Below are 16735 nucleotides of genomic sequence, written 5' to 3' on the forward strand. Positions count from 1 at the left end.
TGGCCTGGTCCAGGGAGCTCTCCCCTGGCACCGGCTTCCCGTACCAGGAGGGAATGTTGTGTTCTCCTAAAGCACACACATTAATAGTCTCGTTAATGAAGGATTTTTCGTTATCAAACCTGTCTGTGTTTATAGAGATCCTCAGAACAGCAAGGACAGGAAGTCTTTGTTCCTCTCCACATTTGGGAATCTGACTGTGCCTTGTGCAGAGCTGCACACAGACCAGGGACGAGCTTGACAGAGAACTCTGGAGAGGCTTTGGAGTCTTCTACCACTTTGGAAGTGGTATTTCAAGTTCTAAGAAAACCAGGAAAAAAGAAAAAAAAAAAAAGCACTCATTCCTCTTCTCAAATAAAATCTCAGGCAGAACCCAGAATATAAAGCCAGCAAGAGTCACCCAGACTGGTCAGGAAGAGATGGCTGCGTCTTTTTTGTGTGTGTTCTCTGTCCACACCCCATCCTGTGGGTTCCCCAGACTTGATTCAGCTGTGTAGGGCCCTCGGGTTAAAGTGGCCGCGCTCTGGTTCAAGGCGGGGGCAGGGCGGAAGCCCCACCTTGTCAGCCCCCCCCGCGACCTGTACCCGCTCCCAAAGCAGCCCTGGGGAGCCCGGGGCTCTCAGCAGCATCGTGTTTTGGGGGGTTTTTTTTTCATGCTTAACTAGCTTTTCTACAGATGAGAAACAGACCAGGGAGGTAACGTGATTTCCCAAAGACACAGGGCCATTCGGTGTCAGAATCGAGATTGTTACCACCCACAGATAACTGAGTCTGCCGTGAAGAGGCTTACAATGCGGTTGAAGGGCAGGATGTGTGGACGTGAGGAGAGCGGAAAGCTCCGACGGCCTGTGCCCCCCAGGGCCTTACCAGCCCACAGGCATCCGGGAGACCTCGTGACCCCCGGGAACCGAGGCGCTCCGTCCTCTGAATCCCCTCAGTGGGTCAGACCTGGGAGTGGACGTGGGCCCGGTGCCAGTGGTGGCCCTAAGGAGAGAGCAGGGAGAGGGGAGGAGTGGGGACAGGGTGACAAGGAAAGGACGCACGGGGCGGGCGGGGTTGGGGAATAGCGTTGGCAGGGAAGGGGAGGTGCTGGGAAGGGGAAGAGATGGAGCCACTTGAGCGGCGAGGTCCCCACTCCAGCCGGCGGCGGCGGAGGGTCCTCGGGAGCCCTGAGCGTCCCCTCCGCCCCCCCGCAGCTGTGCGTGGCTGCGTCTGGCACGTCCCAGCCTTGTCCTCGCGCCTCCTCCAGCCTTTTCAACCTCGACCCACAGTGGGGCCCGGAATCAGGCTGCCCCAGGGTGGCTTCCAGAGTTGCCGGGGTTCCCGAGATCACAGAAGCGGCGGGTCACGTGCTGGACCTTGGTGCATTCTCAGGGCTCTGTGACCCCCCAGAACCAGGCCCGAGGAGGCCGTGAGGAGTGTGAACCCATGAGGCCAGAGGCACCCGGACATCAGCTTCCACAGCTGCTCCGTTCTCCACCCCCGGACGTTTCTATGGCAACACACAGTGTTCTGAAAGGATGACCAAGCTGTTTCACTTGTTTACGTTTTCTTGTTTGTTTTTTGGTTCTGAAGAGAGGGTTGGGATTAATTCTGTAAGGACGCTCGTGCCTCTAACGTTCGAGTGGATACCGCACTGCTCACGAGAGCGGTGCTACTCACATGCACACACACGCTCACCCACCTCACAGGTGACTGTGCCCCAGACCTGGTGACGACAGGCCCTTGCTCCTTCCCTGCGTTCTTGTCCGGACCCTTCTTCCTGGCTCCTGGGCCCTCCTCGGTTCCGTCTCAGACCCTTAAACCTCGCACTGAGGAGTCTGACCCACTCGTGTCTTAGGGGGTAAGCGGGGCCCGGGGGGCAAAGAAACGAATGCCCCTTGGGCATCGGGTCAGGAAGTCCCGCTCCTCCTGCGTCCTCCACGTGTACCTCCCCGGCCTTATCTTATCGGTGTCCTAGTCTTTCCGGCCGGGAGGTTACTTAGATAACCTCTGAGGTCCTTTTATGTCTCAGACCCCACGGCTTTAAGCAGGACCCTGTCACTTCTCCTGGGAGACAATTCCCAGGTTGCGGAAGCGCTCCCCTGGGCTGAGTCGTCCCGTAGGGGATGGACCCCAGCCTCAGCTCTCCTCCGGTCCACACGCTCTCCAGGGCCACCTCGTCCAGCCGCCCCTGCGAGCCCAGCTCCGTGCGAGCCCACCTCTGCGTCCAAGTCCAGGAGCTCCGCCTTGAGTACAGAACGAGGACCCCTCCTCTTCCTCAAGGCCCCGCTGCAGCGAGGGGCTCTTCCACCCACAGTCGCTGGGTTAGAAACCCCGGGGGGGCCGCGCCCTTCTTTCCCTGCCTCTTCTCCGACCCCCACGTGCAGCCAGAAAGCAAATCACACGCCTTCTGTGCCCCAGGTGCCCCTGCTTATCTCCAGTCCCCCGTCTCGGCCTCGGCTCAAGCCTCCACCATCTCTGCGTGGGCCACCCCCACCCGATCGCCCCATCGTGACAGCGCCAGACGGCAGTGCACGCCACAGCAGGGCCGCCGTCTCTTCAGAACGGAAGCCAAGTGTCCAGGCCTGGCCCCAGAGCCCCCGGTCCCCTTGCTCCGGCCCACCTCTCCAGCCCGTCCCCTCCTGGCCTCTCTCCAGCCACGGCCTCCACACTTCCCCCCTTTACCTCTCTCTCCACCGGATGCCTGACCCACCCACTTCACCTGACAGCTCTCCATCCTCCAAGCCTTCCCTCCAGGCACGGCTTACCTGCTCTACTGGAATCTGTCCATCTGCCCCCACTGTCCCCAGAGCTCCTGGAGGTCAGTTTCTGAGCCCTTCTCTTGAATCTCCAGCACATAAACATGTCCGTGAATGGTTGAGTGAAGGACTCACTGCCATGTCCGTGCCTCCTTCTGGTCCCCACCTGTTATGTCACATGGTGTGGATTAGGGAGTGGGCCTTATGGGGGAAACTTACAAAGGCCGAGGGTCAACAAGAGAAGACACACGTCCCCAAGTCCTCCGTCTCACAGGAGGTGCACCAGGTCTAGGACGCCGCCGGGGCTGCAGTGTGGGCCTGCACGGCAGTGGAGGGACCCGGGACCCCTCCTCCCCCATGGCTTTCTCTTTTCATAGAGGAATCAGGAAGGGAAGGCAGCCTCGCAGACGAGGGAATAAACACACTGCTTGGTGCCAGGCAGGTGGGGCTGGGAGTGCAGCTGTTCTAGCAGTTGTCTGAGATGCCGGCCCCCCAGCACACAGGACACTCGGAGCCCTGGGGTATGGCTGACCTCCCTGCCGTGGGGAAGGGGTATTGCGAGCTGGGTCGCTACCTGTCCCAGAGAGCTCACGGTGCAGACAACCCACAGGGGTCTCCAGCATGACTGTGCAATGACTCAGCTGGTTGTGCCTCACCAGTGACGTGTGACTGGATGCAGGGATGGTGGGATGAAGGCAGCTAGCCCCCAGGTGAACACATGAAAGCCCCTGACACAAATGGGTACCCGGCTTACGTTTGTTTCCCTTCTCATCCCTGCTCCAACTTTGTGAATTTCCGCAGCGGTTTCTGGGGGTGCAGAGGAGCTGGCCCTGTCATCTGGGCCTGAACGTGGATGCTCTGAATGGTCTTGGGGGCGGGGGCTGAGTGGCTGGACAGCTCACCTTCCACAGTCGTCCTCAGGTGTGTCGCGCCCTTTTGGAACATGCATTCCCTTTCAACACGGTCCTGATGTACATTTTTACCCAACATCACCTACTTTTTAAAGACCAGAGGTCCCACGCACTGTGGTTTGTTCCTGGGTCGCAGACCCCTGGGAAGCCACGTCCCAGACCGACTTCAAGGTGACAGAATGGGTAGGAGGTAAGGGCAGGCCTGCCTCGGAGATGCTGGTAGAGTCCCACCTCCATCCCCTTCCCATGGTTACCGCTTATCTGGGCCTTCCTCAGCACGTGGACCAGTGGTTCTTAAACATCAGGTGCTTCAGAGACACCCGGGAATGGTCTGTAATGTGCACTTCCAGGCTCCATAGCCAGAAGATCTCCTCCAGTAGGTCTGGGTGGGGCCCGGGGTTCTTCCCTTTTTAACTTTGTGTCCCCAAACTTCATCCTGAGCTGGTCTGGGTGAGGCCAGCACGTGCTCAACGTCGCGGGGGTCGGGGAGGGTGGGCAGAGCAGATGGGCAGAGCACGGGGGGCGTTGGGACCAAGCTGACCTCCCTGCAGGGCTCCCCATCAGGGCCCCAGTGCCCCAGGCCTCGGAGCACCCCCTCCCAGCAGGGTGGGCAGCAGGCCGTAAGCCTTCTAGGGATACAGTGGGCGTGGGACCTGGGGTCTTCAGTGAGCCCCCCCTGACCTGCAGAGGAGGGGAAGCCGGGTCTGGGGTCTGAGGTGGGAGCTTCCTGGAGGCTCCCGCGGACACGAGCGCGAAGCGTCGGTGTGTGAAGGCCACGGCCGCCTCTGCCTGCGGGGCCTTGAAGGCTCTGCGCCGGGGACAGTGTGGGAGAGCGGCTGCTGGGGAGGGTGGGAAGCCGGTGAATCAGCCCTGAGTCGGCTCTGACCAGCCGGAGTCAGTCCTGCCAAGCGTGGGCTCCAGGGACAGGGCCACATCCCACAGCACAGCCCTCTTGGAAAGGACAGAGTGGGGAGAGGGGAAGAGCACCGCCCCTCCCCCACCCAGTGCCCGCCCTCATCCTGGAAATGCTGGGGTCCCTGCTGACCTGGTCTCGCTCTTTGCACAGAGAGTTCTATTTTCTCAAGGAAGAGCGCTCTCCCAGGTCGGGGTCAGCGCACGTGGGCAGCTGCCTCTGTTTCAGCGGCTGGCGGAGGTTTCCATGCTCTGCTTCTTGGTGGCTGGGTATCAGAGACCCCAGCTGTAGCTTCAGGGTTTGTGACTCAGAACTGTGGCACTTTCCCTGCCCTTCTGTCTCAGCCCTTTCTCAGCACCAGTTCCCGTTCCGGCATCCTTGGGTCCCCTTTAGATAAGGCATCGTGAGTTCTCTTCTGAGAAGTACAAGGAACTGCTCACTGATTAACTAAGATGTTTCTCAAAGATGTGCGATTTTTCACCACCCTAATTTCTGCATTTTAACATTTGAAGACTAAAAACCCCCTTCCTGCCCAGCGGATCGGAGCTGTCCTGTGGGATGGACAGTGGGGCTCGGGATGTGGCCTGGGGGTCCCCCGGATCTGACCGTGGAGGGGCCCCCTTCTCCTCCACCACCTTGGGGGACCTGCTGGGTCAGAACTTTCCAAATCCCCAGTCTAATGACTTCTTCTCTCTCTTCTACTTGTGTTTCCTAGGAACGGGTGGAGTATCTCTTTCTCATCATTTTTACTGTGGAAGCATTTTTAAAAGTCATAGCCTATGGGCTCCTCTTTCACCCCAATGCTTACCTCCGCAACGGCTGGAACTTGCTGGATTTTATCATTGTGGTTGTCGGGTGAGTACAACCACCCCTCCCACCCTCCGCCACCGTCACCCAGTGCCGGCCCCTTCCCACCTGTATCTGTGTCTCTGGTCACAAGGGCCCTGGGCTTCAGGCCAGACGAGAGGATCTATTAAAAATCACTTCGGATTCAGGCTGTCTCCAAAGGGAGAGGAGTTGTTACCTGGAACAGCCCCGGCCGCCGCTCCCACCTGCACACACGTGCATACGCACACGCACACATGCACACGCACACACGCACACGCGTGCGCACAGGTGAATCCGAGGCCTTCTGGTGGAGCCCAGGGGCCTCCGTGCAGCCAAGGAGATGCCTCAGCTTTAGGTCTTTTACTCCATCTGGGCCTCCCCTGGCCCAGCAGCCCCTGGACGCCTCCCCTGCGGCGTGGCTAAGGGGGTCTGGTTGGGCTGGGCGTGAGCCCGCAGCCACGGCGCCGGAAGGGTGGCTGGCACCCGGGAGTCGGGACACCCACCTGCACGTCTGCAGGGTCCTGGCTCGGTGGCTGCCGGGACCGGAAAATGGGACTAGGAAGGGCCGAGGGGATGGGGCCAGACGCACTTCCCCGGACACCCTGCTCTGCTGTAGAGGCCAACTCAGCCTACGCTCAGAAACAAAGCGGCGTCAGGAAGCTTCAGGAAACCTTGGAAGTGACGATCTCCTTATCAAGGCATCGGTAACTTCAGGAAAAGATTCTCTGTGGAATGTTTGTACAAAGAGACCCGCACGCGCCACGAGAGACACAGCTGACCGGGCTCCAGTCACTCGTCCGTCTGCGGAGGGCAGGGTGCCCGAGCCTCGGGGCAGACCTGGCGCTACTTCAAGCCCACCTGCCGTTCACTCCCTCGCCGTCCCCCCAGCCTCTGGGGGCAGGTCAGCGTGGCATTAGGCTCCTACCCCAGGGGGCCCTTCCCAGCCGCCCCGGGAAGATGTTGCCCTGGTGGCTTCCCCAGAGCGCGCCCTGCTCAGAGCCTCGTGGGCGCCCGGCCTTTCCTGCAGGAAGTGCCGGCGCAAATCGGGGCCATTTGGGAGCGAGTCCCTGTCTCCGGGCGTCTGGAGCTGTTTCCGAGTTTTCGCCGCTGTCCTTTTTTGCCTGGCCGAGCATGACACACTTTGCATTAACATCAGGGACACTTGGGAGGCGTGAGGGACACGGAAGTTACTGAATTCTGCCACGTGCGGATGTCAGGGTGAGGCTGCAGCTCTGTGAGAGATTTGCTACTTCTGTTCACTCCAGGATAAACAGAGTGACTGACAAATGCCTTGAACTAACTCAGCAAAGTCCTTTAACGTGCTTCTTCCTGATGCATCTAAATCCTTTTAAATTCAGCGTCTCCCTCAAGGCCCGAGTCTCCTGGGAACCTTTCACACACTCACAGAAAGAGCCCAAGGAATGAGATCCGGTACTTCTGGGGCCAACAGAGAGGAGAGGCACCTCTTGGGGCAGAGAAGCTAAGTCTTCTCCCGTCTGTGGGCTGAGTTGGTGTTGGTCTATACGATGCTCTGCCCCAAACGTGGCCTCACCTCTGCGTGGGGTGGAAGCAGGAGACACGGGTGGACCTCAGACAGGGGCCCATCTCCCACTTGCATGGACCTGCTCCTCCCGAGACTGCAGCAAGCGGACTGCTTGTGGGTCAGCCCAGATCCCAGCCACATCTCCCCGGGCCCGGGCCATCAGGCTGGGGAAGAAAGGGAGGCGTCCAAACTTGGCAGTCTCCCGAAGGTGCCTCCATCGACTGTTTACGACACAGAGGCTACGGTGCCAGCGCTGGCTCAGCTTGTGGTCCACCATGACCCTCTGGCTTTTTCCTGTTGATCTCGCACTCGGCCACATTCGGCACCTGGTTTCTCTTCTCCAAGGCGCTGGTCTTTGCGGCTCTCCATCCAGTCTAGACTCAGCCCATCCTTCTAACTCGGAAAACGACACACCCCCCATGGAGGGTGTGGCCCAACCACCTCTCTTCAGCTGTGCCCTCCCGTCCGACCCCTTACATGGATGTGCCTTTGCTTCCTCGTGTCTCCTGGGAAATATCTGCTCCCCTCTGCCCCTCCTGGGCAGCCTCTGCCCTCCTGCAAACTAGAGGGAGCCTGCCTTGCTCCCGGGGAGGTGGGCTTGCCCGCCTGAGTGCTGGGCTGAGGGCCCCTCTCCCTTCTTTGCCTTGCCACCCAGGAGGCCAGTGCCAAGGCATTGCCCTCCCCACCACGTGCCCCATTCCTTCCGGAAGCGGAGGAGTCTCCTCGGAACGGTGGGGACATGGGGCGCTGAATGGATGTGGGAGGACTTCAGAGCCTCTGTGAGCTACTCCCCTCCACCCCCATCAGGCACCCGGGAGCCCTCCCTCCACCCCCATCAGGCACCCGGGAGCCCTCCCTCCACCCCCATCAGGCACCCGGGAGCCCTCAGCAGATGCACCTGCTCAGACCGTCTACTCCAGCCTAAAGGGCCTCACTATGTCTCCAGCTCCCTGCCAATATGGGGCCCTGCCTCTGGTCACAGGGCCTCTAGAGACCATCGTCCTCTCCGACAAGCTCTAACGTCCGGCTAAGGAACTGCCCGACACACCGCCTGGAGAAGGTCCCCGGCCCTTAGGCACTGGTGGGCACCAAGCAGTGGTTTCGCCTCTACAAAGTGTGACTGAGGAGAAACACGCCGGCCCCTGCAAGCTGAGAACACCTCTGAGGCCCATTCCTGAAATTTCTGCTCTTTCAGGGGTTAAAGGAGAGGATGGTTGTTCAATCTCTGTTCCCTTCCCTGAATAATATTTGTGAACATCTTGTACGTCGATAAGCATGTTCCTTTCTTCCAGGAAGTTCTAGGAACCAAATCTGGTTTGGATTTGGAATGTTGTTCAACAGACTTGCAAACTGGTGTCCATGTCCTGAGTTTCTGTGATCCAGGCTTCCACGGAAAGAACATTTCTCTGCAGAGAAAGGACCCCGCTTCCCCCACCCTGGAGACCTCTGCCTGGGATGGGAGGTGTCACCAACTAACACATGGACCCGTCAAACTGCCAAGCTGGGGTGAAGGAATCACAGAACAGGCGGGACATCAGACGTGGTCTGGCCACAGGACCCACTATGCAGACACAGCCTACTCGGCGTCCCCATGTGGAAAACAGACCGAAGGGAAGCCGCTCATCCCTGGCCTCGCTGCCCAAGAAGTACCCGAGGGTTCTCCGGAGCACGTTTTGCAAATCCCTGTTTAGACCAGCTCCCTCCCCTGGGCCCTGCCTGGGTCTAAGCTTCTGCTAAGCCCCCAGCTGCAGCTTCCCCGTTCCCAGACCCAGCCCCCTGGGGCAGGAGTCATAGGAGCCCCAGCCTGTTCCTCAAGACCAAGCTGCCCAGGCCCGGTTCAGGTCTGGTCCCTGGGCGTCTTCCTTGGCCCCAGGCACGACCCAGCGCGCTCTACTGACCATGAGTCAGTGGGACGTCTCTAGGTACAAGGGCAAAGATGGTCCACGGGGCCCTTTCCCATATTTTTCTCGGTTCCCACAAGTGGCCCAGGACCCCAGACTCCCATTCCCGTACATTCTCTGCATGTTCTAATCTCTCCCGAAACCTTTCCAAGGTGCCCCGTGTTCCCCACAATCCCTCCCCATTTCTGATCTTAGCAAACATTTTCTGTAAAAGTCCAGATACCAGATTTCAGCTTTGCAAACTTTGTCCCAACTACTCAGCTCTGTCGAGAAAACATCAATATGGAACGGGGTGTTGCTGAATACTCATCAGATTTATTCCAGAGCAGGTAGCCCGGTGCTGCCCTAACCCCAGCACCGGTCTCTCCTTCTCTCTCTCATTCTCCCCGGGGGTCCTGCTGCCCTTGCCGTCTCTCAAGATATGGCCCCTCCCCTCCAAATGCTCGCAGGCCAGGAGAGGGGCCCTGCTTCATCTTATTCTGCTTTCAGACCACCGCCCCCTCCTCCCTAAGCCCCTCCAATTCTTTTTTTTTTAAATTTATTTATTTTATTTATTTTATTTTTGGCTGCATTGGGTCTTCGTTGCTGCGCACGGGCTTTCTCTAGTTGCAGCGAGCGGGGGCTACTCTTTGTTGCGGTGCAGTCTTCTCATTGCGGTGGCTTCTCTTGTTGCGGGGCACGGGCTCTAAGCGTGCAGGCTTCAGTAGTTGTGGCACGCGGGCTCAGTAGTTGTGGCTCCTGGGCTCTAGAGCGCAGTCTCAGTAGTTGTGGCGCATGGGCTTAGTTGCTCCGTGGCATGTGGGATCTTCCCGGACCAGGGCTTGAACCCGTGTCCCCTGCATTGGCAGGTGGATTCTTAACCACTGCACCACCAGGAAAGCCCAACCCCTCCAATTCTGATGCTTGTGTCCTCAGACCCTCTACCCCCTGCTTCTCCAAGTCGCGGTCCCCCCACACCTTTGAGTCTCTCCTTGGCTGTGGAGATGTGGGCTCTTGGCCAGCTCCTCCTCTCCATCACGCACTGTCCCGCCATCAGCCTCCCAAGCTTCTTGGTTCCTTGATGTCTTCTTCCCCAGGGATCCTGACTCTGTCCTGTCTCAGCTGCCCACTCCCAGGGTCGGAGTCAGGAGCCCCACCATGACCTCGAGCCACATCCTCTCCATGATCTCAGACCAGCTTCCTACTCTCCAAAAAATACCACCCATCCTTCCTGCTCCCTCCCTCCAGCGCTGGACTCCGCAGTCCCCTCCTCCTGCCCTGCGGTCATCTCTCACCTGCGTCTGCACTCAGCTTTTACTTCTCTCTTCATTTCCTTGCTCACTTGCAAAAGCACCAACTCCAACCCAGTCCGACCAGCTGGTACCTGAGCTGTGCCCTTGGAGCGGGTAGAGAAACGCACAAGGCTGAGCTGACGTGTCACTTCCCCTCATGACCACCTCCTCGCAGAGGCCCTGGGTGCCCGGAAACCCTACTGCACGGCCGGGCTCCGTTCACCCCCCCACTTTCTTCCGCGACCCTTTTATGCCTTTGCCTCACCCTTCAAGCTTCCAGGACCCCCTCCCCTTTCACATTCCAGCTGATGGCTTGCTCCCTGATTCGCTGAGAAGAGAGGTGCAGTCGGAAGAGGACTTCCGTCTGTTCCCACACCTGCATCTGAACCCACAATGCACCTCCCTCCCCGGGACCGTGATGAACCGTCCTGGCTACTGGGCTCGTGCCCCTCTGCGGGCATCGTGCCCTCCTGCCCCCCAGGGGTACGACCCTTCCGGCCACTGTCACCTCACTTCTTCACTGCCCATCGTCTGTCTCTATTAGATGATTTCACTTAAAAACAAGCAAAACGATTCCACGCCCTCTTGCAGGAACTACCTTTTCCCTTCTCCTACCTTTTTCCAGCAAAATTCCTCAGGAGGGGTTGTTTCTACGGGACCCACCCCTCCAGCTACGGTGGCCCCTGAGCCCTCACTTGAGATGCACTGTATGTGTAGAACACACAGCAGGTTTCAAAGATTTAGTGCAAAACAGAGAGGGACAGACGTCTCACTAAAAACTCTTTATTACAGTTGAAGTGATCATATTTTGGTTATGTTGGATTAAATAAAATTATCATCACCGTCCATTTCGCCTGTTCCTTTTTCACTTTTTTAGTGTGGCTACTGGAAAATCTAAATTGCACACACGGCCCACATTTGTGTCTTGCGCTGTTTCTGTTGGACAGAACCGTCTCGAACGCTCCTCTGTCCTCTCTCGAACATGTGTCTGTTACCTTTGTCCCCATCACTCCAACAAGACAGGTGTCGCCAGGGCCTGAGGCCGGTGGTCAGTTTCCTGTCCTTGTGCCTGCGGCACCACATCGGTTTCTATGGGACCACTTGTTTGTGCCCAGGCTCAGATCAAAGCCAGGGGCTTGTCGGGAGGAGCTGGGATGTGGTGCCGGGGCACAGCAGCCAGGACGCTGGGGGGGGCAGAGGAACGGGCCCTGGCGGCAGCCTCCGCCTGCCTGACGCCCTGCCTGGGCTCCCAGTGCCGCAAAGCCCGCTCGATGCCAGCACGGGGCAGGCGGGACCTGCCCTGAGGGACTGTCATCCGATGAGGGTCTCGGACCCGCCCGCACACTGGACCGATCCTGGCTGGAGGCGCCTGCACACTTAACCGCCCAGCGTCCCTCAGAGAAGTCAGAGCCCCGTCGGGCAAGCAGGACATCCTGACGTTCCCTCTCTCCTTCTTCTCTTGCAGGCTTTTCAGTGCCATCTTAGAGCAAGCGACCAAAGCCGACGGGGCCAACGCCCTGGGAGGGAAGGGGGCTGGATTCGACGTGAAGGCGCTCAGGGCGTTCCGCGTGCTGCGGCCTCTGCGGCTGGTGTCCGGGGTCCCGAGTAAGTAGCCTGGGCCTGTCGGCCATGTGACCTCCTCACCGCCCCCCGGTCTCCCCCCAACCTGAATTGCCAAGGAACCTGATTTCATATATGTGGAGGGTTTTCTTGAATGGGTTCCTTTGCTCTAAAGGTCCCAGCTCTCCTGTGAGTCCATTAAAACCCACTGTGGCCCCCGCTCCCGTGAGCACCTGGGGAGTCCACAGCCTGATGGAGACAGCTGCACAGAGAACAGCCTCGCGGCCATCTGAGCAGCCCCCGTCTGCCACCCCGGCTGGGGCTGGGGGTTTAAACACATTTGCAGCAGAAGAGCAGTGAGCTACTCCCCAGGCCCCCAGGGCATGGGAGCCGATGGGATGATCTCTGCTGTCTGTATTTTTCCAAAGAACAATCAGAAAAGCATCAGTGGATGTTCAGGAAGTTCTGTTTTGCCACTTCTGCCAGCCCTCTCCTCCTTTCACGTCACGTGGGGCATCTCCGGCCACAGAAGCCCTATTTTTGGGCTCGCCGCCTGTCAGAGTGAGAACTGCTTTTCCCTGAGGGGGGAGGGCGCTGGCCTGAGTGGGGCAGACGGGCGTGGGAGACAGGCCCGGGGACGGCGCCCCTTCTCCCTCTCCTGCAGCAGCCCCCCATTGCCGAAGGCCCCCCAGCCCTGGGCACAGCAGATCGGGCTCCCAGTGTCCGCTCCAGCAGACCCCAGCCCAGCCGGCTCCCGGGCTGAGTCCCCTTTCGGACCTCCCTCTGCTCCTGCTGTTTGGCTGGCGGTCACTGAGCCTAATTCTGGACGTGCCTGCTGGGACGTGCCACCGTCCCCTCAGCGTGACCAGGTCTGGGCCCTAACTCGAGGCGGAGGAGACCCTCGAAGCGGGCTGCAGCCAGACGAGCTTGGAGACGGGTCCGGGCCAGGAAGGTAGAGGGGGCCTCTGCACACCCACCTTTCCACCTGCACGGCCACCAACCAGGTGACGGCATCCTGCTCAGTGGGTGAAACCTCTCAGGGTGTAGAACTGTGGGAACACGAGGGATCTTGTATCAACCTGTCCAGGGCTTTCCGCACCCACACAGGATAGTGGAAAGATCCTCCCGGGGTAACTGAATTAACCACAGCAGAGCAGAGAGAACCAGGTCTCCTGAGTGAAACCAACTCTCCCCGGGGCACAGCACGACCTCCTGTAAAGAATTGCGTGCGTCTTAGACGTTTACTGCCTCTGCAGTTACCTTATAAGCCCCCTGAAGCCCAGAACTGTGCCCTGTATTGTCTCTGACCCCTGCATGATGCCGGCCTGCTCTCTGCTCAGGGCGGGAACTCCCTGGGTGGACAAAGGCAGGCGTGGGGGTCCCTGGGCAGTGGTGGCCTGTGTTAACTCCCAGCGAGTGTAGACCGTGGCCCCTCTGCTTGGCCTTAACCACTGGGCACTAAGGATGGAAACAGTGTACGTGACGGCTGAGACCCAAGGCCCGTTTGCAAAGCCTAAGTTATTTGGGTTTTTGTGGTCAGTTAGGCATCACTCCATAGGCCAAACTCAAGGAATGAGAAGGCAGGTGAGAATCAGTTGGAACAAGACCTTAAGGGGTTTAGTGTGATGGTGCAGCCAGTGTGCCAGTGGCAGGGACTGTGAACTGAGCCCACGCTTGGACCCAACACGCTGCCACGGGCACGATGGCACTGACCTGCTGTGCGTGCGCTTTTCAGGGCCCACAGCCTCAGAGCACCGTGCAGGGCGTCACGACGCGTCATGAAAATAAGTATGGTCCCTCCCCTGGAGGAGTTTGAAAATCTAATGGGAGTACACCAGGCAGCTTTTGCTGCAGGAAAAAACCATCCCAAACTCTCGGTGACTGAAAACCAGAATCACGCATCCTTGGCTCGTGTTGCGTGAGGGCTCTGGGCCTGACCAGCTTCCGTGGTCACCTCATCCCAGAGCCCAGGTTGAGGGAGCATCCAGCATGCGTGCCTGCAGCCCTCAAGGCATGGGGCGGCTCTCGCCAGGGGGCACACGGTCAAACCACACAGGCATATTCTAGGCTTTTGCTGAACCTGGTTTATATCATGGCTGCTCACATGCCAGTGGCCCAAGCAAGGCACCCGGCTGCCGTGGTCCCAAAGGTGACGGTACACAGAAGTGTGCCATCCATACAGAGAAGCACGGGTGAAGGGTTGTGATCAAACAGGCCACTATCCCTAAGAGACGGAAGGGGCGTTATTCACAGGACTAGTTACGGTGATGACCTTGGTACAGAGGTTCCTAATCAGAGACGCAGGGGAGCTGGGTCCCGCGGAGTAGCCGGGGCTCCTCCACGAGGAAGCTTCACGGACCGCGTGCCGTCCGTGTGCGGTACCGACGGCAGCTCTGCACTGCGGGGCTGGGAGTCGTTCCATCGAGAGGGTGAAGGCGTGACTCTGCCTCTCAGATGTAAGGCCCTGCTGCCCCGCCGTGAACTCAGGGAGATGGTCTGTCAGTGAGGCTGGTGCTCTTGCAGCCATGGGGCCTGCAGTTAGCCCTGGCTTTCTCAGACAGCTAGCAGCTGGGTCTTGTCTTCTGTGGGCCACTGGTGAAAAGGGAAAAGCTCTTTTGGGGGCTTCAAGGCAGGGCTGATCCAGCCTTTCTCACTGGGATGGCGTCTCTGCGACCTTTTAAGTAGTGGCGTGTGTAGACCCAGGTGGCCAAGTGCCCCGGGCCGGTCTGGTTGATCTCGTCGAAGGCAATGTCACCGACATCTCCCGCTGCAGACCTGGACGGAGGCCTCCCTCCTCCAATGCCACAGCCTTTGGTTCTCCTCCCCGCCGCACCGCTCCTGTCTCCTCCTTCTCCCTGGACCTGCCGCTGCCCGGCTTTCTCCCCCATGGCAACGCAGAAGCATCTCTTATTGACACCACCAGGGATCTCCATGGTGCCGAATCCAGCGGCCTGTCTCGGGGCCGCTTACCTGACTCTCTGCAGGATTAGATTCAGCAGGTGGTCCCTTATCCTTGAGCCGTACCGTCACCGGGACGCTGTTCTTTCTCAGCTCTGCCCTCACTCCACTTGCTTTTCCTTGTGAGAGTTGCGGGCTGACTTCCCCTCGCCTTCTCCTCCTCTCACCGCTGGGAGCACCAGCTCCGTCCTTGGGCCTCCTCTCTCTCTGCACCGGTCCCTGGTGTCACGCCCAGTCTCCTGCGTGTCCTCTGATAACACGAGCTGGTGCCGCCAGCACAGGCGTCTCCTCTGAGGCCGGACTTGTGCCGCCGCCTCCATCCCTTCACGGGCGGCCTGGTAGGCGGCGCCCTGAGCTCACCGCGTCCCCCAGAGCCTTTCCCGTTTGGTAAAGGTCAGCCTCGTCCTTCCAGTGACTCAGGCACAAACCCTCGGCCTGTTTCTTTGTCCCACCCTTTGCTTCCGGTCCCTCAGCTCATCCTGCGAGCCACGCCTTCCAGATGCTCAGTTTCCTGCCGCCTCCGCGTCCACTGCAGCGCCCGCCACCCTCACCTGGACCGTCACCGCCGCCTCCTGGCAGGGGTCTCTGTTTTGCCCTTTGCCCTTTGTCACAGCCAGGGCTCAACACAGCAGCCAGGTGGTCCTCTCAAAATACGTGTCACTGTTGCAATTAGAACCCTCCAGGCTCCCCACCTCCTGAGAGACAGAGCCCCTCTGCAGCCTCCCCTCCCCCCCCACCGCCCTCCTCGGCCCCCCACCAGCCTCAGCGACCTCCAGCTGTGCCGCAGCTCACGTGGTGGGACGTCCGTCCGGACGCCCTTCGCTCGGCTGGCCTCACGGCTGGCCTCGCCGCCTCGGCGTCTGCGGAAACGGCACCTTCTCAGGGGCCTGTCCCGCCGCCCGTGTCCTCCGCCCCCTTCCCCCCTTTATTTCTCCTACATCTCTCTCCACTCTCTTGCCCTCGTTTATCTATTTGTCAACCCTGGCCTCACGAGAACATAACCTCCACGAGGACAACAGTTTTTTTTGTTTTGCTCACTGCTATATCCTCGGCCTCTACAATTATCTACAGAAATGCCAGGTCAATCTTTGTGGGGTGACTGGGCCCCTCATGGGCTCCACGTGGCCGGGACGGAGCACCAGCCCACCCCTAAGGGACGCCGGTACTGACACCTTCCATTCACGGGCGCCTCCTTTAGTGTTTCCGAAGGGCTTTTTTCTTCTAACTTATTTGATCTTCATGACAACTGTGTGCTGTGTAGCTGTGCACATAGGTAGTACATAGTCAGGTGCTGTTTCTGTAACAAATAGGCTAACTGGGTGGTTTGTGGGACCAGGAGCTCCAAGCCCAAAGAGTTACTGTTATTTTTTGCGTCCAGATGTGTATTAAATGCCATTGAAATCTTAGGATCACAGATTATGGAGGGAGAGAGATGCTTGTGCGGGTACAAGCCCATGAGTCATTTATTAATTTTTTTCAACAAAACCCACTGAGTACCTACTTCATATAGGACTTTTCTAGCTGTCTCAGGAGATACAGAAATGAGTCAGACACTAAGAGTGTTCTTAAAAAGACTGAATTGTCGAAGGAAATAATGTTCATAGAAATGATGGTAGAGAACAATAATTGGAGATGTGCAAAAAGAAAAAAAGGTTGAGCACGACGTGTTGAATTCTGTGACAGGTGTGCTTTGGGGGACTCTGCACTTTGGGGAGTGGGGATAGAGATCAGGACAGGCTTCTTGGAGGAGGAGGACAGACCTTGAAGGGCAAGTGAGGAGGGGCCGCCAGGAAATCAGGAAGGAGGAGAGAGGATGGCTGAGGCCCTAGAGTTGTACACAGGGAGGCTGAGGATCGGGGGTGGGGGTGGGTCTCACTGTGGGTGTAGAAACCAGCTGACGCTCTCAGTGAGACGCTCTCAGTGAGACGCTGTGTAACTAAGGTTTGATCACTTTGCTCCATCAAGATTCCCACAGTAAAGGAAGTGAGTCCCCAGGGCTTGTGAGGCTCCACTGTCCCTTGGCAGAGGTGCAGACAAGCAGGCATGTTGCACCACAGGGACGGTCAACATTACACATAACATCCGCGTCCGTGCAAGGCCGGTGCCAGGCTC

General features: G+C 58.7%; 1 protein-coding gene across 24 annotated transcripts in view; it reads left to right on the forward strand.

Annotated features, from left to right (window-relative positions):
* The window catches only part of CACNA1C (calcium voltage-gated channel subunit alpha1 C), a 559192-nt gene that overhangs the window by 360067 nt on the left and 182390 nt on the right, over nt 1-16735 (forward strand). For all 24 annotated transcript variants that reach the window (XM_082422029.1, XM_082422051.1, XM_082422040.1 and 21 more), the window contains exons 4-5: nt 5278-5417; nt 11571-11710. In XM_082422029.1, coding sequence (XP_082278155.1) covers nt 5278-5417; nt 11571-11710 — 280 coding nt within the window. The remainder of the gene's footprint in view (nt 1-5277; nt 5418-11570; nt 11711-16735) is intronic.

This window comes from Balaenoptera physalus (genome assembly GCF_965194825.1).
Source record: "Balaenoptera physalus genome assembly, chromosome: 13".
Lineage (NCBI taxonomy): Eukaryota > Metazoa > Chordata > Mammalia > Artiodactyla > Balaenopteridae > Balaenoptera > Balaenoptera physalus.